The sequence below is a fragment of the Capsicum annuum genome, chromosome 7, assembly GCF_002878395.1.
Source record: "Capsicum annuum cultivar UCD-10X-F1 chromosome 7, UCD10Xv1.1, whole genome shotgun sequence".
Classification (NCBI taxonomy): Eukaryota; Viridiplantae; Streptophyta; class Magnoliopsida; order Solanales; family Solanaceae; genus Capsicum; species Capsicum annuum.
Genome location: NC_061117.1, coordinates 209,221,287 through 209,243,024, shown reverse-complemented (window position 1 = coordinate 209,243,024; position 21,738 = coordinate 209,221,287). Strand labels below are relative to the sequence as shown.

General features: G+C 34.9%; 1 protein-coding gene across 1 annotated transcript; it reads left to right on the top strand.

Annotated features, from left to right (window-relative positions):
• The first annotated feature begins 12,113 nt into the window (after nt 1-12,113).
• LOC107878410 (seed biotin-containing protein SBP65) lies at nt 12,114-15,055 on the top strand. The gene is made up of 2 exons (XM_016725390.2): nt 12,114-13,508; nt 14,598-15,055. Exons 1-2 carry the CDS (start codon nt 12,213-12,215, stop codon nt 14,895-14,897), a joined length of 1,596 nt encoding a protein of 531 aa, XP_016580876.1. The 5' UTR covers nt 12,114-12,212; the 3' UTR covers nt 14,898-15,055.
• The last annotated feature ends 6,683 nt before the right edge of the window (nt 15,056-21,738 follow it).

Genomic DNA, 21,738 nt, shown 5'->3' with positions numbered 1-21,738 from the left:
TCTACAAATTCAGGAAGCAGTGTTGCTGCACCGGTTTGATAATTAAATCATGGTAAAAATTCATCATCCTATATCCCTCGAAGACATACGTCCTTGTTAGGTATTTCAATTTTCCATTGCTAGGTGATACACTTTTTAAATTATACCTTCACTCTTAGAAGATGTACTTTCTAGTTGAGTCATTCCTTTTGAATCCTAGAAGATGTACCTTCTATTCGAGTCATTCCCCTTGATTCCTAGAAGATGTAATTTCCAGTTGAGTCAGTCCCCTTGATTCCTAGAAGATGTACTTTCTGGTCGAGTCATTCCTTTTGACTCCTAGAAGATATATTTCCTAGTTGAGTCATTCCCCTTGATACTTAGAAGATTTACTTCCTAGTCTAGTCAGTCCCCTTGATTCCTAGAAGATGTAATTTTTGATCGAGTTATTCCCCTTGACTCCTAGAAGATGTACTTCCTAGTCGAGTCATTCCCCTTGATTCCTAGAAGATGTACTTCCTAGTCGAGTCATTCCTCTTGATTCCTAGAAAAACTTTATTTAATATTGTGGCACGATATGGCTATATTGATTACTCAGACTCTACCAATAAGCCCATGGGTTTCCTCTCATGCAATGCTTTATTTAACATTGCGGGTACCTTGACTACTCAAAATTCATCAAGGTACCCAAACGAATAACCTCCAGGCTCATCAATACAATGGATAACAAAAACCACCCTCACATCGGTAGGCTACTTTATTGTTCGTCGAATGTTGAATGTGACTTCTTTGTTATTGACTCAAAACTTGAGCTCCCCCTTTCCTATATAAAAAATCTCTCTACCCATGGTTATATGAAAGGTCTTCAAAAGTTTGATGGGCATCTCGAAGTCAACCTCACAATCTAGAATGACATAATCAACTCAAAAAAATCAAATTATCAATTTTTACCAACACATCGAATGAAATACCCATGGGTTTCTTTACTATGCCATCAACCATCAATAAATGCATAGTAGTCGACTATGGAGGTCTCAAGCCCAACTTCATGAAGACAACAAGCGGCATTAAATTAATGTTGTCTCCCAAGTCACATAATGCTTTGGTGAATCTGGATGTACCTATAGTGCATGGGATTGTGAATGCACCTGGATCACCCCTTTTCAGGGCCAGAGACTTAGAAGTGACTACAGTACAATGGTACTATCCACCAACATACTCAAAACTAGCTTCTTTCTTCCTTTTTACTATTTTTTTCATAACCGTGGCATACCTAGGCATTTGCTCCAATGCCTTAAGGAGAGGGATGTTCAAACTCAGATCTTTCAACATCTAAATAAATCTTTTAAACTTCCCATCCCCTTTCTTCTATTTTAGCTATTGAGGAAAAAGTGAGGGTGGTCGTGGAATTTTATTCACTACAAGTTCATCAACATTGCCCTTACCTTTATCCTCACCAACACTAGCATCAATACCTTTTATGGCAGGTGTCTCATCAACTACAATACTATTATTTTTTGGCACCTCATCAGTAGTCAACAAGGTATCAACAGTAGATAAACCACTCCAGGTGGTGATAGCAAGACAGTGACCATCATTCTTTAGATTCTGGACTATGTTACTCTGAAGGGTACCTGGCTGTCTCTGGTTTAAAGTAGCTGACATCGGCCCTAATTGATGCCTTAACTACTTAATAGCAGTATGAGACTCAAAATTTTAGGTTAAACCTACAATATAAACCTTAATCTCCTTAAAGCCAGCCTCTTGACTTTTTTGAACTTTTACCAGTTTGGTCAATATCATCTCCATTCTCAGTTTGGTATCACGATTGCCCGATGAAATATACTTGTCTCCATTATCCGTCTTCAGTCACCATCACACTTCTTACTGGGATCTTTGTATCTATCACCATAATAGCTCCAACCATGGTTTCCTTTACTTTTGGATCGTAAACTCACTAATTCTTGTTCATTATGCTTATTCTCCTCCTCCAAGTATGACTCATAAGCTCTAGAGGTTGAACCTTACGTATGTACTGCATTTACCTTCTCGAAATTCACTGTTATGAACTGCTTAGCAAGTAACCCAATCAGTCCTTAGCTGCATATCTCTTGTGCTATAAAATCATTCACTACTTTATAGTTACTGAAAGCAACAATAGCATAAGTGCCGATACCCCTCTCAGCTTCCCAAGTATACCACCCCCAATTAGTGAGAGAAATATAGTTTAGATCCTTAGAGGCTGCTTCCAGCACAATCTCATAAATGCTCCTCCAGTGATTGTATCTTCCATAGCTCAGGAACTGATGTTCAAGGCTCTATAGAATATGTTCAATAATGTAATCCCCTAAATATGATGATTGGGTACCATTCTCAGCTTCTTTTTATACTGGAACCAAGCCTTATAAATCAACTCCGAATAAAGTTGTTCGAAATTATACATCTCGTCTTTAAGCTACAAGATAATAGCTCGAGGAAACAAACGATTTAAGAATTGCTTGCACAACTCGTTCCAAGTGGTAGTAGATTATCTTGGAAGTTCCCCTAACCACAAAGAAGCTTCTCTAGTCAACGAAAAGGGGAACAACCTCCATTTGAGTGCCTCCTGGTCTACCCCCATAATAGTATAAGAAGTGCAGATCCCAATAAAATTAGCAAGGTACATATTTGTGTAGTATAAAGCCTAGCTAAAAATACATCTTTCAAATTTAGAAGCTGGATCATGGCACTAGTTATGTCAAATTTCACATTAGGGGGCAGTGCAGGAGAAATGATAACTCTTGTTTCTGCCAGCTCAACATATCCCATATTCTCCTAATCATCATATGGATTAAAGTACTGGAATATTGGGATCACTTGAGATTGTCTACCATAAACTCTATATCGATTACTGTCGAGTGCTGCTCGATGATCAGCTACTAATTTTGGCCTGGCTAACTTTGCCTACTAAGCTAACCAGGCCTTCTCATCCCTTCTATGGCTTGCAACATCTACTAACATCTGCTCTGTATTTCTATCAACAATATTTTATGGATCACCTGAGTAGGGTGAGGTACAATATTAGGATCATCCCAAACCCCTTAGAACTGGCTTACACATACTAGTTCAGTCATCGTACGATTAGGCTATTGCAGTCTCTCTTATTAGGATTCAGTAAGAGTAAGAGATTGTCTTACCTCCTGGTGTTAGGCATACATCAGTGCATACCCAACTAAGAACAAAAAATGAAGGACCCAAAATATCCAATAAACTTTAATCAACACTCACATCATCCTCCCTAGCACCGACGCCAAAATTTTGATCAACACCAAAACTACACCTCCAATTGAGGAAAAAGAGGTCACACTTAAGTAAATTAACCCAACTAGGTTGGGGTCAAACCCATAAGAAAAACACAGATTTGTATCTCTACTTTGTTTAACTCAATAGGTAGAACTAAAAGTAAATGGGGGGTTTGTTGTTGTAATCTGGAACAAGTAGCGAATCTTAACTTTGGTTATAATAAATTGAAAAAAAACACTAGGATTGTGTTCCTCATGGCTTCTCAACTCAGTAGACTTATCGTGCTTTATTGAACCAACCCAGTACCTTGCAACCAAAATTTGATAAGTTATGTACCATCAACTGTCTTATGGACTCATTAACGGATTTCATCCTTTACCTTTTGAGTCTATGGATGTCGCATTACTAACCCTTATCCTAGATCCGAATTAACTATCACATTTTGAGTCTCAAGTTATTAGATGATAGATACCCATCTTACATAGATGATACAGATTAGCCTAGATTGATAGTTAATCTTTAAATTACTGTTGTAATTATCTTTTCCTAGTCACTACTTCTCTTGTAGAGTAAGTGGTGATATTCTAGGAAGGATCTTACTGTTTGCAACTGCTAATATATCTATTAAACTAAAGATAATACAATACATATAAAGATACTGGTTCAGAACAACTAGTACTTCCCTTACTTGGTCAATATGCCAGGGTTCTTACAACCCTAGCTAATGGCTTTCGTCGCTCATGCATGTGAAATGATCAACTTCATTCATAATGAAAAGCATTAAATAGTATCACAGTGATCAACAAGTAAAACCTAAAGCCAACAACTAAATTATCAACTAAAATCAAGAACAAAGTAATCCCAAGATCAAAATCAAATCTTGGAATCAAATATATGTTTGTAAGTGTTAAGAGTGCGTAAACTAACTAAAAAATGTCAAAAGGATATTTATAGGATACAAGGAAACCCTAAAAGTCAATACCCAAATGAAAAAGGAAAATTGTTGTCAGTGGCCACTTACTTTGGCCACCTATGGACTGTAGGTGGTCCTAAGTAAGTGTCAGACCTCCTGCATAGTTTTGAAAACTCTCTGGACTTGAACCTCTATCACTTAATTTGGAAACCTATGGACCGTATGTGGCATTTATAGACCAAAGGTACCCTTAGTAAGTGAAAAAGTCTTATTTTCCCATTTTTGAGCCTCTAGACTTCAAGTTCTGACACCTACTTTGGTCACATATGCCTGAGAAGTGGCACTTATGCATAGAAATGCTTGAGTAAGTAGCCAAAACTTCAATTTTCATCTTTTTCATCCATTTAGCATCAAAAACCTGATTTCTTGCAGAACATACCCAAAACACATCATATCTCACAAAACCACCAATAAACTTGTATATTTTCATCATTTTAAGCATCAAAAGTGCTATAAATCTATAGCACATCAATTAGTGTCTTATGGACTCATTGTCGGAGCATAATGATAGAATGCTAGAAACGCTGATACTCCTTGCAAAATAAAAACATGAGTCTATTCCAAAGGTTTATAGGTTTGGCTTGAATATTCATAACTTAAACGGAGACTTAAATGCAAAGGTTAATGTGTGTAATGCCCAACAATTTAGTTATAAATTGTTTAAGACTGAAAAATTCTTATAAGATAAATTGAGGAGCTAAAATTGGAGGATTGAACACTTGATCATACTTTTATGGATGTTGCCACTATTGACAGGAGTACACTAGAGTTATGTGAAGATTTAAGTAATAATGCAATTCATGAATTGGGATGTATTGAACCTCGATCGCATCTTTTTCCACATTATGTTTGGATAGTAAGATATTAATCAAGCCAACCGAGCCTATAGAAGAGTTCAAAAAGGAGGAAAAATATGTCTATATTCTTGACTTTGTTATGCCAAAATAAAAAAATTACATTCCTCATTTAAGGGCCAAGAATTGCAACATGCCACATATATTGCTTGGTTCCTTTATTTTATACCACCGCCCCTTAAGCATAGGAGAAAATTAAAAAAAAAATAGGGGTGCAATTCATAAGTTCAAAGTGGAAAGAAAAATTGGAGGTCATCCCTTTGGATACCTTGATGAAGTCTGAGTAATCAAGGTATCCACATCGTGCTGCGACATTAGATCAAGCGTTGCTTGAGAGAAAACCCAAGGTATCTTGTTATTTGTGCATTTTTGTTAATTTATATTAGTGTGATTGATGTCAGATCTAAGAACCTAAGGTGCCATAAGTATGTTCCTATCTCTCTTATTTTGTAGCGGCCCAATGCATTAAGGTCAGTGCATGTTCAAAAGTTGGGGTGGGGCTACTTGTGGGTCTAGATTTTCTCTTGGAATTTTTATTGTCGTGTCTCTTTTCTTTGGAGTTTGTTCTTAGTAGAGCCGACATGTTTAGGATGTATTGTGTCTTGTTTTGTGACATTTAATTTTGTTTTTAATTAACTAGGTGAAAAATGAGTACCTAAGGAAGTTGGGGTGTTTTGTTTGTTTGTACTTAAAGTGTTTTTGAGAAAAATTATACCCCTCCAAAAAATTTATTTTTTTGAATTGTGTGATATGTGTATATATATGTGATCATTGTCAATCTCATTATGGCATTATTATTAGGAACATAATAATCATAGCTAACTTTTGCATGAACCGAATAGGTGGTTGTTTGTGATGCAACCCAGTGTCATATATGTGTGAGATGCTTACTTTGTTCTCAGTGTGTTGAATCCAAAACTTGTCCCGTTAGTCTTACCTAGGTTGTAGGATACACTACTAAGAAAGCTAAATAAAAAGACCTAAAATAAGAGACCTCAAGAATAGGTCAAAAATAAGAAACCTCATGAGGTCGCTTATGTCCTTAATTTATTTTTCAATTTTCTTTTTAAAAGGAGAAACCTCATGAGATTAGTTAATGATAAAGAATCATAAAACAATAATAGTGACTTTATGAGATCGAAAATAAATTCTAAAAAGTTAGGTCCTAAACTTTTTAATTACTTTAAAAGAAATTATAACAGTCACCTCATGAAATCTCTTTATTTTGGTCAAAGTGGTCAAGATTTTTTTTTAAATACAAATTTCTTTTTATATTTAATAAAAAAAATACAAAATCCAACTTCCATTTGCGTAAAACAGTTGTGAACGCACTTCCCTCTTTCTCTCCCAAAATTCTTTTGCCCAAATCAAAACAGTTGTAAATTCACCTTCCTTTTTTATCTCAAAACCTTTTTGATCAAATTGCTCAAATTGGTCAAATCACCCAAATTACTCTTTAAACTCCTCCTCCTAATTCTTCAAAATCCAAAATTCCTATTTTACCCTCTTCTTGTAATCTTTTCAAAGGCAAATGGGTGACCGACCCAAATCAAAAATCTATTTTCGATGAATCCTGCCCCTTTCATAGGAATGTTTGGAATTGTCTCAGAAATCAAAGGGAAAATATGGGTTAGATCAATTCTTTGAAATTGAGGCCCAATGAGTATGATTTAAAATGAGTCGACCTAGTTGGGTTCTTGGGTTCAATGAGGAATAAGAATATTGTGTTTGTAGGAGGCTCGTTGAATGAGAATTTTGTAGTTTCATTTTGGTTTATTCTAAGAGTGGTAAATTCTAGTGCAAAAATATGGAAGAGAAAGGGTGCTTAGAGAGGAGCTTATTTTCTTAAGTTTAATGTTACTGTTGGTTATCATAGTGCTGTTTTGCTTGCCAAAAATATGAGTGAGTACCTTGCTTTGTTTTTTTTTTTACATTTGTTGTGACATTGTATTATATTCACTGCATTGTTGTTATAAGTTGTTTGTTGCTTAGTAGCAAATGCAAAGATTAGGCTTTTGATCCATCGTCTTGTTGAGTGACAATTTGTTAGTACTGGATATTATTTGACTTTGCAACTTATCGTTATTGCTTATCAATATTAAAAGTTGGAGAATTTATGGCTTGTAATGCTAGTGTGGATTCAAGTTATGGTTTCCGTATAATTGTATATGTTTATACAATATAATAACTAAGCAACTCCTGATTTGGAGCTCATTTCCCAACCATAGCTACTTTGGAATGCTTGTTTTTCTGAGAATAATTTTAGAGGAAGGGCTTAAAGGAGCTTTGGAAGGCTAGAGTTCCTAGTACAATTTTTCAAGAAAAAGTTTGTTCATTCAAGGATGTTTTACTTTTGCTACTTAAGTTCATATGCTTAGATGTACTTCCTAGTCGAGTTAGTCCCCTTGATTCCTAGAAGATGTACTTTCCAATTGAGTCATTCCGTTTGACTCCTAGAATATGTAACTCCTAGTCGAGTCATTCTCCTTGATTCCTAGAAGATGTACTTTCTAGTTGAGTCATTCCCTTGGATTCCTAGAAGATGTACTTCCTAGTGAGTTAGTCCCCTTGATTCCTAAAAGATGTATTTTTTGGTTGAGTCATTCCCTATGACTCCTAAAAGATGTACTTCCTAGTCGAGTTAGTTCCCTTAATTCCTAGAAGATGTACTTTCCAGTCGAGTCATTCCCTTTGACTCCTAGAAGATATACCTCCTAGTCGAGTCATTCCCTTTGATTCCTAGAAGATGTACTTCCTAGTCGAGTCATTCCCCTTGATTCATAAAAGATGCACTTTATAGTCGAGACATTCTCCTTAATTCCTAGAAGATGTACTTCCTAGTCAAGTCAGTCCCCTTGATTCATAGAAATTGTACCTTCTGATCGAGTCATTCCCCTTGACTCCTAGAAGATATACTTCCTAGTCGAGTCATTCCCCTTGATTCCTAAAAGATGTGCTTTCTATTCGAATCATTCCCCTTGATTCCTAGAAGATGTACTTCCTAGTCGAGTTAGTCCCCTTGATTCCTAGAAGATGTATCTTCTAGTCGAGTCATTATCCTTGACTCCTAGAAGATGTACTTCCTAGTTGAGTCATTCTCCTTGATTCCTAGAAAACGTACTTTCTAGTCAAGTCATTCCCTTTGACTCCTAGAAAACGCACTTTCTAGTCGAATCATTCCAATTAACCCATAGAAGATGTATTTCCTTGTTTGGGTTTTTTAAGTAGTTATGATATGACTTTCACAAAAGTCCTCTAATGATAAACTAGGGTAAAAAAAATTAATTCCTATTGTTTGGAACTTTACTTTTCTGGAAAATGGAATCTCTCTTTATAATAATCTTTGTTTTGAATAATTTTCTTTCTAGTTTTGATGTGATTTCAAGAGCCCGCCTGAAGAACAGAGCAAATAAATGAAAAGTTAAGCCACAAGGTAAAGAAATTGAAAGGCAACAGATTGAAGAAATAGTAAGTCAGGGGCCCTCCTAGAGAACGATGTGGAGAATTTGAAAGTCAAGAAACAAGTTAAAGAAATTGCAAGTCAGGAGCCCGCTTGAAGAATAGGGTGATGAAATAGCAAGTCAAGAGCCAAGGAAAACTGCATAGATAGGACTTTTTTTAATTTTATTTATGTTTGTAACTTGTAATTTTCATTTTTGATGTAATGACGGAGCTGCGGACAGGAACCTCGACGGGACCTTACTCGACTCTCCAACTCGGCTGCCCTTCTTTTTTCTATTTTTTTCTTTGAATAATGATCGGGTCAAAATTCTGACTCGTTATCTAATTCTTTGTATGAAAACACTTTGTGTTCACATCCAAAGAGGGACATGATGTAGACACTTAATTTTGTCCCTCTCCAATATTATTTTTACTCATTTACCTTACCTTATCACACACTCCCACCCCATTTCATAATTCTTTCACAAAAAATAAAAAATAACAAATTCTTAATAACTTTGGACACCTCACCCTAACAAAAATAACAACTCACTACCCTAACCAACCCCTACCCCATATACCCCTTCACGTTTTTTTCTTCTCTTGGTAACAAACCCATAATAGAATTTCCATACACTAACAAACACACTAATAGGGGACCCACTGAAATTTCCACAACACAAAACACAATACATTCTAAGGGATATATATTTACATACACACATACAACTCAGATGACCATACACACACTACATACACCGACTAAAAGACTCCCTCATCACTCACACACACAGAGAATTACATACACACACAGAGCAGAATACAATTCACACACACACCACAATCGGAGAACACATGCACAAACTGATATATACACACAAATGGTAGAAAAGAACGGGGGGATACAGTGAAGAAAGAAAAAAAGAGAATCAGTGAGATATCGAGAGAAAAAAAGGAATCAGTTCACGCCACTCTAATTTTTTGGTGAAATTTCACCGGAATTCAGCGCCACCAATAAATTCGGTACACCCATCAACTGTTGAAAACATAATCCATCAGCCACCAGTAAACTCCCTCTTCACCGGTGAAAACCATCGGCAAAATACCCTTACGCAACATTTCCTCTACCAGTTGCTCAAGTCGACCCATTACTCACCGGAATACTCTAAGTCGACATCTGCCTCAATTTTAGTAGAAAAACTATCGTCATACAATCCACTAATTTTGGTCGAATCTTCCGTCCCTTATTGGTATTGTTTTGAATTGTCAATTTGGGTTTCTGATTGAGGTCGTTGGTTTGAAGTTCGTGATTTGGTTTCGGTCGTCGTTAATTTTCTATGTATTAGTGGAATTACTAAAGAAATATCGTTGTTAAACCCCAATGGAGGTCTAATTCAATCTCGTCATCTCTTAATTTCATCATATAATTTGAATTCGTGCATTTGATGGTATGAATAGTTGTTGGTTTTGATTTATGGTTGGATTTGTTTGATTATAGATTGTTTAATGACATGATATCTTACTCGAGCATTAAAATCAATAATTGGGTCGGGAATTGAAAGTTGATAAAGTGAATATTGTTGTGTTTTGATTCATCGATTGTCGTTGGATTCAAAATGGATGTTAATGTTATCGAACTTGATATTATCATGTTTTAGGCCAAAATGATTGGCAGATTTTTGATTTTGGGTAGGCAACTCATAGGATTCTATATCATCGAATGTGTAAATGTCTGTGTTGAGTGATTTCTCCACTTTTATCATATTTCATCAAATGTATTCATTCGCTGGGGAATGCCCCGAGGTCACATTGTACTTATTTACCGAGGAATGCCCCGAGTTCACATTGTACTTATTTACCGAGGAATGCCCCGAAGTATCATGTACGCAAAGGAGGCTTGTGATCAAGGTCCGAGACATCGGGTAAAGCATGGTGTAGGATACATAGAATAGTTAGGTTTTAATTTCAACATTTTTATTTCGATTTGTAATAACTTGGAATGGACATTAACTTTTGGATTTTCGTTTGTTTGGTTTGTGTGTTTTATGTGGTTTATTCACTTCATAGTGTCATACTAGCCGATATACTCTACGAAGCGACCGTGATCGAACCACGGAACCGAGGAGTGCCTAACACCTTTCCTTCGGTCAACAAAATTCCTTAACCGGAATCTCTATTCGCAAACCAGTTTTAAAGAGTCAAAAATCATTTTGAAAAAGAATTTCCAACCGTGACTTGACACACCAAATTTATGTCAAGTGGCGACTCTGAATTTTAAATGTAAAAGAATCCTTTTCAAATAAACTTTATCTTTTGTCACTTAATAATAAAAATCCTTTCAATCTTAAAATCATAATCTATCTTTTTGATAGAAAAAAAAGGGTGTGACAGAGAATTCAGGATATAATTGTTGTAAACATTACTGAATAGATTTACTTACTTAGATGTTAGAAGAAAACAATTATTTCACATTATATTCATGACTTCTTAATAAAATTAGTGATTTCAAGCTAAATTTTAATAAAGGATCTTACATATTAAATATACATATAAAAATATTATTCTTGCATATTAATTATTTTTAGTGTAATATTTTTAAAAGATATATAACCTTTAAATTTACATATTAATATGATTATTAATAAAAATAAGAATCAATTCTAGTTAATAAGATGTTATTTATTTATTTGTAATGTATTAATTTGAATGTTATTATAAAAATTGTATTTATTAATAAGAATTTTAATTATTTAATTCAAAGTTTTAAAATATTTTTGATAAAAATTAGATAATTTTTTTAATTGTTAGTTTTTTGATTATTTTTGTAAATATATTTCACAATCTTCATTATTATATCAAGTGAAGTTGAAATCATAAAATTTACTATTAAAATTTTTGAGGCTTCAAAATTTTGAGGACCTAAAGCAAATACTTTACTAGCTTTATCCTGATTGTATCACTCCTAATTTATATGATATATTTGGAACTTTGGTATTCAAATAATTTATTTTTGATTAATAATTTTCTTATATATTTTAAATTATCAATTATTATGACTTATAATATTTTTAATATAAATTTTAAATATATCAATTTTATTTTAAAAATTTAAAACTTTTATATTTAAATTTATAATTAAGCTTAAACTGTTTAAGTTTTGAAAAGTGAAAATAATCAAATTTTACATAAATTAATATATAGAAAGTTCCTTATTTTTAAGTTAGAGACCAAAAAATTCAAAATCTCTCTACTTTTAAAATTTTACCCCAAGCTAAAATTATGTTAATTAAAACTCGATAAATAAATTGAAGGGGCAAAATTAAAGCACTCAATTTTGAATCCAGCTAGGATAACCTTTGAACTAAGCTATTAGCTATTGCACTACATACGCTACGGCAAATCAACACGTTAGCATGTAGCTGCTGAGTCATGCATTTTTGTACTTATATCACCCACCTTTTCACCACGTTGCATGAGAAATTGCTCACCTATTCCCTACATTGAACCACTTGTCGATAATCATCAAATACTTATCCCAATCTTGAACCGTTTTCAATCTAAATTCTCTCTTATAAAAGACTCATATTTCGTTTTAGTAATAATAACTCTTATCATCAAACTCTCATTCACATATATACTTCAAAAAACAAACATCTTGTGTTATTAGTGTTGTTTTATTAATAATGGCATCACAACAAGCTAGAAGAGAGAATGTAACGACTGATGAAAGAGAAATTGAAGTTGAGAAAGATAGAGTACCCAAAATGGCTAGTCATTTTGAGTCTCTAGCTGACAAAGTTCAAGAAGCAACTTCTGATGTTCATCCTGGTGGTGCTGTTCATGTCAAGAGTACGGTTAGTACTACTGTTACTGGTGATGATCAACGGGACCAGGGTGAACACGAAAAGAAATCGACTCAATCAATGATGCAACAATCTCAAAGGCAGAAAGAACAATCATCTGATATTGCTGCACAAGGGGGTAAGCAACAAGTGTTTCAAGAGACACCAGGTGGTGTTAAATTTGAAGTTCATGATCAAGAACAAAAAGATTCCGAAGCTGGCGGTGTAGCTGGTGGTACTGAAGAGACAAGAGGTCCGTCATTGGAAGAAGTTTCTCAGTACAGGCAAACAGCACAGCAGAATTCAATAGATGCGATAAGGGCTGCCGAAGAGCGCTATGAAAAAGTCAAGAATTCTGGTGCTTCCACATTGCATAATGTTAAAGAATCAGCAACACAAGGACTTGGTGCTACAGGTAGTTATGCAGCAGAAAAAGGTGCACAAGCTAAAGACACTATTACTCAAGGCCTTCAAAAGGGAACTCAATATTTTGCTAAAAAAGCAGGAGCTGCTAAAGACACAGCACTCGAAAAAGGCCAGGAAGTTTGTAACGTGACTAAGGATACCCTTGCTAGTGCTGGACAAGCCACGGCACGATCAGCACAACAAGCTAAGGATTACGCAGCGCAAAAAGCAGGGGAGACAAAGGAATATGTTGCCCCAAAGACGGGGGAGGCTAAAGAATATGTCGTCTCAAAAACTGGGGAAGTTCAAGAACAAAGCAAGGGGGCAGCAAGTTATGTAGGAGAAAAGGCTGCACAAGTTAAAGATGCTACATTAGAAACCGGTAAAGGCGCGGTAGGATATGCAGGGAAAGTAGCTGAAACAGTGAAGGACAAGGCAGTAGTAGCTGGATGGGGAGCAGCACAGTTTACAGCTGAAAAGGCTGCTGATGCTACTAAAGCTGTTGCTGGTGTTGCTTCTACTGTTGCAGGGTACGCAGGAGGAACGACAGTGGCCGCGAAGGATTATGTTGCTGATGCTGGGAAGAAAACAGTGGGGTATGCTGAGGACAAATTGGCTGCTGCTAAGGATTATGTAGTTTCAGCTGAGGAAAGTGCAGCGGAGTATGCAGCTAGGAAAAAAGCAGAAGCAGAGAGGGATTTGGAAGCTAAAAATTTACAAGATGAGACCAAGGTAAACAAACGGTAATTGGTTTTTCGTTGAATAAGTACTAGTGTTCGATCAATGGTTTATTTTGATTATGGTTTTTGCATTGTAATAATTACCAGACCCCTTCCACTTATAGGTAATTTTGGACTTTTAAGTTTCCTTTGAAGTAGATGCCTGGATAACAAGTTTAGCTAGAAACAATCCATCTTCAGGGGCATATGATAAGTAATTTACCTTCGAAGTGGATGCCTGAAAGTATTATCTCGTAACAATTAGATATATGAATAACAAGTATAGCTTGTAATGGTCCATCTTCCGGTGCTTATGATTGGTAATTGACTTTTGAGGTGGATACCCGAAAGTATAGCTGATAACAATCTATCTTTCGGGGCATAATGTCGGAAATTTTAGACATTTCTTTCAAGGTAGATACCTCGTAATAGTCCATCTTCCCGAACATATTATTAGTAACTTACTTTTGAATTGGATACCTGAAAGTATAGCTCATAATAATGTATTTTTAGGGGCATCGACAATTGGCTCCTAACAATTTGTCTTTTAACGACAGTTCTTTCATTTACTTGCTAAAACTATCACTCATCTCTATTCGAAGATCCCAGCATCACAATTTTGTGCTTTACCTAAATTGCGCAGTAAATGGGCATTGTGAGTGTGGTATTTCATTAGTTACTTTCGGGACATGCCTTGGCTTGTTACATAGAGTTTGAATTTTACATCTTTTTATGTGTAAAAAGGAATTTAAGTTTGATGCACCGTCGGTGTATTTTTGGTATCTTGCAGGTCATTCATTTCTCTAGTAAAAACGAATGACCTGCTACAATAGATAAAAGTCACTCGAAAAAAGGTACACCGACTGTGCACCAAACTTAAATTCGTAAAATGAATGACTTGCTACAATAGATAAAAGTCACTCGATGTGTGAGAAAAAGGCACACGGACTGTGCACCAAACTTAAATTCGTGTAAAAAGTAGTGGGTGGATCACTTCACCAGATGCTGGCATTTTGAATTTCATGATTTCGTATGTGTAAAAAAGAGTAGGTAGATCTTTACCAAATGCTTGCTAATGCCGGCATCTTGAAATGTGTTGCAGGGAGAAAGCGGAGGAGGGTTCATTGGAGGAGAAAAGCAAGAATCAAAGGTCGAGCAGAAAGAGAGTGGATTCAAACCAAAGGAGAAAATTGAAGAATCCTACGAGGAAGATAAATCAGGAGGAAAAGAAAGCGGGAAGCCGGCGGAAGGGGCAGCGGTGGTGCTGCAAGCCATCGGCGAAACTATAGTCGAGATTGGGCAAACAACTACTGAACTTGTTGCTGGTCGTGACCCATCTCAAACTGGAGATGAACCAACAGTGGGAGCTGAGAAAGAGTCTACTACAATAAAGAAAACTTAGGTGGACTCATATTCCGAGCCATTTTATTGTGTTTTGATTTTCATTTAGCAATGTTGGTTTTTTGTAGGATCTGGGATGTGTGTAATAACTAGCGTAAATCGCAACATGTGTTCTATGTATGTTCAACATGTTTTCTATGTATGTTCATGTTGATATTACAGTTTTGGAACTTCGTTTTGGTGCGCCATTCAGCCAATTATTTGTTCCACTATCTTTTGCAAGGGCTGAGACACTACTAAAAACTTGACAAAGTGGGCTATTAGCTACCAAGTCTAATTATTGCAAGGGATTTTGTAATATTGTTTCTTGCACAAGTTAGTAAAGAGGTACGCTTGCAATATTGTTTCTTGCACAAGTTAATAATAATAAAGAGGAATGTCCCTCGCTAAATTATGGTGATAATAAATTAAATATTTTAATTTTGTTGAGAACGTAGAGAGAGCTGTCTTTCACTAAATTATGATGATACTAAAAAGAAATTTAAATATTTTAATTTTTAATTTTATTGAGAAAGTAGAGAGGAATGTCCCTCACTAAATTATGATTATGATGATAATAAAAAGTTGATATTAAATTAACTATGGCGAGAGACTCTCTCACTAAATAATAATAATTCATAAATTAATATTTTAAAAAAATTATAATTATTATTATTTTTTTGATTGATACCCAATAATGTATTAATAATAAATAAATAAAAATAAAATATACGTTATTCAAGGTTCCTCGATGCAGGAACATATAATTATTTTTTAATTTTTTTTTAATGCAGCAACAAAAGTCTCTCACTAAATAAAATATATAAAATTAAATATTTAATAAATAACTATATTATATATTTATCGAAAAAAATAGCAATGATATCTATTTGTTGATCCCTCGATAATTCCTTTAAATTTTTTTTTTCTTTTCATACTTTTATACTTAGAAAATGATAATTAGAATAAGTAGAAATGTTTTAGTGACATTTTTAGTAAAAGTTGATGATTTATTAGCTTATAATTTGATAACAAAAAATAAATTATTAGTAATTAATTAACTTATAGTTGATATTTTAGTAAGCAGAAGTGAATTAACGATATTCTTTTGCAATGTTATTGATTGATCGTCTAATAATTTAATAATTACAGTAAGTAGATCTGCACTACAAAATATTATTGATTATTAATCTATATGTCAGTAATTACAGTAAATAAACGTGTATCTATAATATATTCATTAAAACTATATCGATTTCTCGTAGCAGTAACTGCAACTTAAGAAAGTCACATTGTTCTTGGTACAAGTAGTAGTTCTAGTACATGATTTTACTTCATAATGAAGATTAGCCAACAGTTCAGCATAGCTAAACCTTTTCAATATGATTCACTTGTCCGAATGATGGTATGGAATGATAGAATATATTGCAAGTCATTCATAAATCATTGTTAATTATTGCCATTACGCTATCAAAATCAAATGTAGAGAGTCGTAGTCTCCCTTTTATATAAAAGAGTGATTTGGCATCTAGAATCAAAGTTCAATGTTTTAGATTAAGTCAACAATGAGGAAGAAAGTAAGGATGGATGCTAGTGTTAGCACAAACTAAATAGGCTTTGAAAATTTACATGGAATTGATTTTGACTTTGGTGCCTTCCTTTAGTTCAGTAGAATAACTCATCCACTACATAGAAAGAAATTGCTAGATAGATTGAACATTAGAAATATTATCAAGAAGAATAACTAACCAATTTTGTGATCCCCATACCTTCGGTCTAGTGTTAAAGCACAACATGTACGCGTGGATTAGGTCCACGTCATGGGTTCAACCCAATCAATGTTCTAGTATTAGGGCACATGCCCAATGAAATGAAAATGTAGATGGGTTCAGAGATCTTGTTAGGCGTACAACGTTTGATAAAGGACAAAGTAAACGAATTTCGGAAGTTCCAGATAGTATGGAAGATTGAATGTTCTTCTTAGAAGTGATGTTGAATATATTTTGTCGCACCTAAGAAATTATCCATAATATTTCTTACTTCACCATATATACTGCTAATTATAGTACGTACCAGCTCTTCTGTGTTTCTGGTGTACGAAAATGCAATTGCATCATCACATTTTGCTTCTTTTAATTACTCCGTTCCCTTACTTTCATGTTTTGATTCATTAATCATTTTATAAAGTTATATCAAATTCTTTAAAGTTCTGTGTTGCTCAAACTCTTCAAAAATATTGATATGCATTTAGACTTTAATGGAAGTAGTAAAGAGTCAGTTTGGTTCAAAGAATTATATATAAGAAAAAATAGTTTTCCGATATACCTTGGAGATGCTCCTTTGTGAATTTATTTGATTTGCTCTCTAAATTTGGTTCATAGACTATTAACTATTTATATGAGAATTATTGGCTTTGGTTGATTTAGTATATACTCATAAAAGTTCAGTATTACTACTAAATTGCTATTAATGAAAAAAATTTGACTTCGACTTAATTAATTTGTTGGATAATATCATTGTATTCTTCTCTATTTCTCTATTGTCATGCATGCTTTTAAAAGCTCGAAGTAACGGTCGACGGCATAGATGGCCTAGATCAGATTATTGAGATCAACTTATTGTACACTGGCAATTTCCGAAGTTTCAAAAGAAGAGCGCCCAGACAAAGGCGACTCGAAAGTCCAAGAAGGGTGGCTCATTGCACATGTGTGGTTCGGTATTTATGGGGACAACTAAGAGGAAATTGATAATTATTTATACATTTAGATGGTAATAAATTATTTAATACACTTATGGTTCACTATGTTTATTTCATTGCAGGAAGCAATCTCTTGGTAGACCAGCCACTCGTGAAGAGGTATGAAAGAAGACCCATATAAAAATTAGAGATGAAAAAGAAATCTGGATCGAGACATGGACAGAGATCACCTATGTAAGTTCAAATCTTGCTTTTTATTTTTTTACATTGAAGATTATTAAAATACAATAAGGTATTAATTCAAGAGACAATGTGGTAAATGTTTTTTGAGATTGCAATATGTTGTCATTCAAATATGCGGTTAAGTGTAGCAACCAAATAGACTCCATCTTGAGACGTATTCCACGATAAGATATTTAGGAAAAGAGAGAAATTTAAGACGATTAGGAGGTTCACTCCATGTTATCATTTCTTTCTTGAAATTTTTACTTGATGTGGCTTACACGGACAAGTAAGAGTTTTGCAATTTATAGTTGCACTCATTGCAATTGCAACTTGTGAGGCAGATGAACCACCTGAAAGAAGTAGGCTTTTTCCTCATAGGTTAACTTTGATACGTCTTGAATGATAACTTATCCCACTTAAACTCTTCAGGATATATTGATATCAAAACTTACCCGACCAGATATTGCCCACTAGTAATATGCCAACTGCCAAGTAAAATGGAATTGAAAGAGTAATGAAAAGAGGAAAACACTAGGTGTTTTTGAATATCTTGTACCTGATAAATTTATTTCTTTGAATCTCTTATTGTTGACCTACTGGAATTGGATGTAAATGTCCATCGATAGACATATTAAGATCACATTTCTAAATTATTTCCCCTCATATAGAATGGGGGAGTTAGATCAAGTGTTGTATGCTTGATAATATCTTTTATGACTCGTATGAAGCTTGTGACAATATATCATCAGATATGAAGGGGGACTACAGGTCTATTTAATAAGAAACTATTTTAATATAGAGAATTTTCAAGATGTTGTTCCTTGTAAAAAAAAAAAACTTAGAATATCGTGTTCAAAGCATATATGTGAGGTTCCACTAGAGTTGTGGAATTGAATTTCTACTCAAAAGCATGTCTAGGATATTAACATCATTTTTTTTCTTTTTACTTTTAGGTTCAATCTTGACTGAGAAATCTTGCAAACAGAGTAACGTCCATCAAGTCCCCAACCATGAACTACTGAAATAAGAAACAAGAAAGACACCATAGCCAAAAATACATGAAATTTGACAACTTCATTTTTGTTGTACTTTCAAACTCAAAGTAGTTTAGATCTTACTTATAATTTATTTTATATCATTTATTATATACTAATTTTACTTTTAATGTAGAATTGACACCGTTCAAGCAATTGAAGAGCTAAAAAAGAAGCGACCGATAGATGATCAAGGCAATGTAATCATGCTATCAGAGGAAGAAACTCTTTCATGCTGGATGAATGTATAGTTGGCGGCATGTATAAGGGAAAAGCATACGACTTTTACTCTGAGAAGAACTTCCATCGCCTCCAATGTGGATAGCAAGATATAGGGGGGTTTGCCACCATGCCAGATTAGCAGGTTAAGGAGATGCGACAGGAAGTTCGGGAGCTTGTTAGGAAGTACAAGGAGGAGGAGCGATGTAGGACGACACTTGCATCAAATGTTCAAGAACTCAAGACTCAAGTAAATACGTTAATCAAGCATCCTCATTCTCCGGCCCCTAACTCTGATGATGATAATAGTGAAGAGGATTGTCACGACCCAAATGGTCATGAGTAGCACCCACACTAATCTTCCCATGGGAGAACCATCTAAATCAAACTATTACCCTATCACTTAGTCAATACAGAAATGAGATTATCGTTAAAGTAATATAATGACAATAATTCAGGACGAATTGTTATTAATGCAAAAAATCCAACAAACTACTTACTAAAATTCTCAAGACCCGAAAGTCATCGTATAAGAACTACTAATAAAAATCATGTCTGAAGAAATCTTCACATAAAGTAAATAAGGAATGTTTCATTGCCCGAAAGATGGACAATAACAAATAAGATGACCAGTGGCAGCCTGAAGACGGAGTGCTCACCCTTCGGATCAAGATCTGCTATCAACTCTAGAGGTGAGGTTGTGTCTGAACCTCTGGAAAACTTTCTGCACTCAACAAAAGAAGAGTACAGGTTAGTATTAGTACAAACCACTATGTACTAGTAGGCATCATAGGTCAACTCAACTTAATAGGATGTACACACCATAATTAGACAAACAAGTAGACAGGCATCATCAAATAAAAATTCTCGTTGAATCAACAATATAGCAATAGCAGTTCAACAGTGCTCACAAACACGCCACATAACTATCAAGAGTATCAACCATATGGTAAACATCCACAGAATCATCACAAGTATGTGTACACATGCTACGGGACTTATTTTTGCCCAAATAGTCATGACCTGCAGGGAACAATCTATGTTCATGTACCGTACCACGTGGTACCCGATCCAACATAAATATAAACGTACCGGCATGGTACCCGATCCAACATAAATGTAAACGTACCGGCGTGGTACTTGATCCAACATAAATATAAACAAGTATTATTAATATCAATTTACACAACCTCACAACATACAACACAATGTACCAAGTTTACAAGTACACTTAAAGTCATAAGACAATTCCATCAAGTCAATTTTCAATAAACATTTATACACGAATCAACAACCCAAACATCAACAATTTCAAGCATGTCCGAATACCAATCCACAAGTATCCAATTTAGGAGCATACACACAATTGAGTCGAGTCTAAACTCCAATTAAATCATAACTTACCTCAATCGAAGAAACTAAATACAACTACCTTGCAAGGACCTTGCCCTTCCGAAAAGCTTCCGAATATTTTAATTCTATTCAAATATATAATTCCCATAAGAACGAATCTAATAACATTTTTTTTTACAAATTATCACTCTAAAAATCCTAATTGAGAACCTAATTTATCGAAAAGTGATAATTAATTCGAGATGAAAAATTCTCTTTAAAGAACAACTAAGAACAATAGTTGTGCCACTTTTTTTCCAATTCACTGGAACCATATGATATGCCTTATTCCCTTATGTTAGTAATGAAAGTTAGGCAATAGTCATCATTACTAAATGACAATCTATTTCCTTTACTTTATGCAAATTCTAAACTACTGTGTATGTTTAATCTGCTATGCCATATGGAGCAGAGTGTTGGTCAGTCAAGAACTCCCACATTCAGAAAATAAAGGTGGTGGAAATAAGAATGTTGCATTGCATGTGTGGTATTACTAGAGGGAATAGAGTTAGGAATGAGACAGTCCGAGAGAAGGTGGGAGTGGCTTCCGTGGAGGATAAAATGCGCGAAGGAAGGTTGAGATGGTTTGGGCATGTGATGAGGAGGGGTACGGATGCCCCAGTCCGCAGGTATGAGAGGATAGTGATGGAGGGTTTCAGGAGAAGGAGAGGTAGGCCGAAGAAGTACTGGAGGGAAGTGATTAGACACGCTATAGAGCACCTGCAGCTTATCGAGGACATTACCCTAGATAGGAAGGCGTGGAGGTTGCGGATAAGGGTAGAAGGCTAGGATGAGTGTGCGAGTTGTAGCAAGTAGGTAGGAGCCACTAGTCAGGAAGGCCCAGGTGTCCCTGGTCTGTGAATGTTTGTTACTACTAGGGGGTGTCGAATTCTGGATGCCCTATTGCTTATCTTTTATTTATTGCGCCTATTTATCTTATTTAGTATTGCTCGGATTTATACTTTATTTTATTTTTATTTTAGTATGTCTTATTCCTTTTTATGTTATGCCATCCATCATGCTTTACTACGCTTTGGTTACTATTCACTACCTGGAGCCGGGGGTCTATCAGAAATAGCCTCTCCATTTCTTTGGAGGTATCGGTATGGACTACGTATATTTTACCCTCCCCAAACCCGTGGGAATACACTAGGTTGGTTGTTGTTGTTGTGTATGTTTAATCCCTATTCGGCCATCACTGTGCAAACAATTTCCCTACTGACTCACGTCCTTATAGTTATAACTAGGAAATTAATCTATTCATCCATAACAATCAAAAATAATTTCATAGAAAG

Coding starts and splice junctions, on each gene's coding strand:
- LOC107878410 (XM_016725390.2), top strand. CDS start 12,213: ATGGCATCACAACAAGCTAGAAGAGAGAATGTAACGACTGATGAAAGA. Junction 13,509..14,597: donor ATTTACAAGATGAGACCAAG/GTAAACAAACGG, acceptor AATGTGTTGCAG/GGAGAAAGCGGAGGAGGGTT.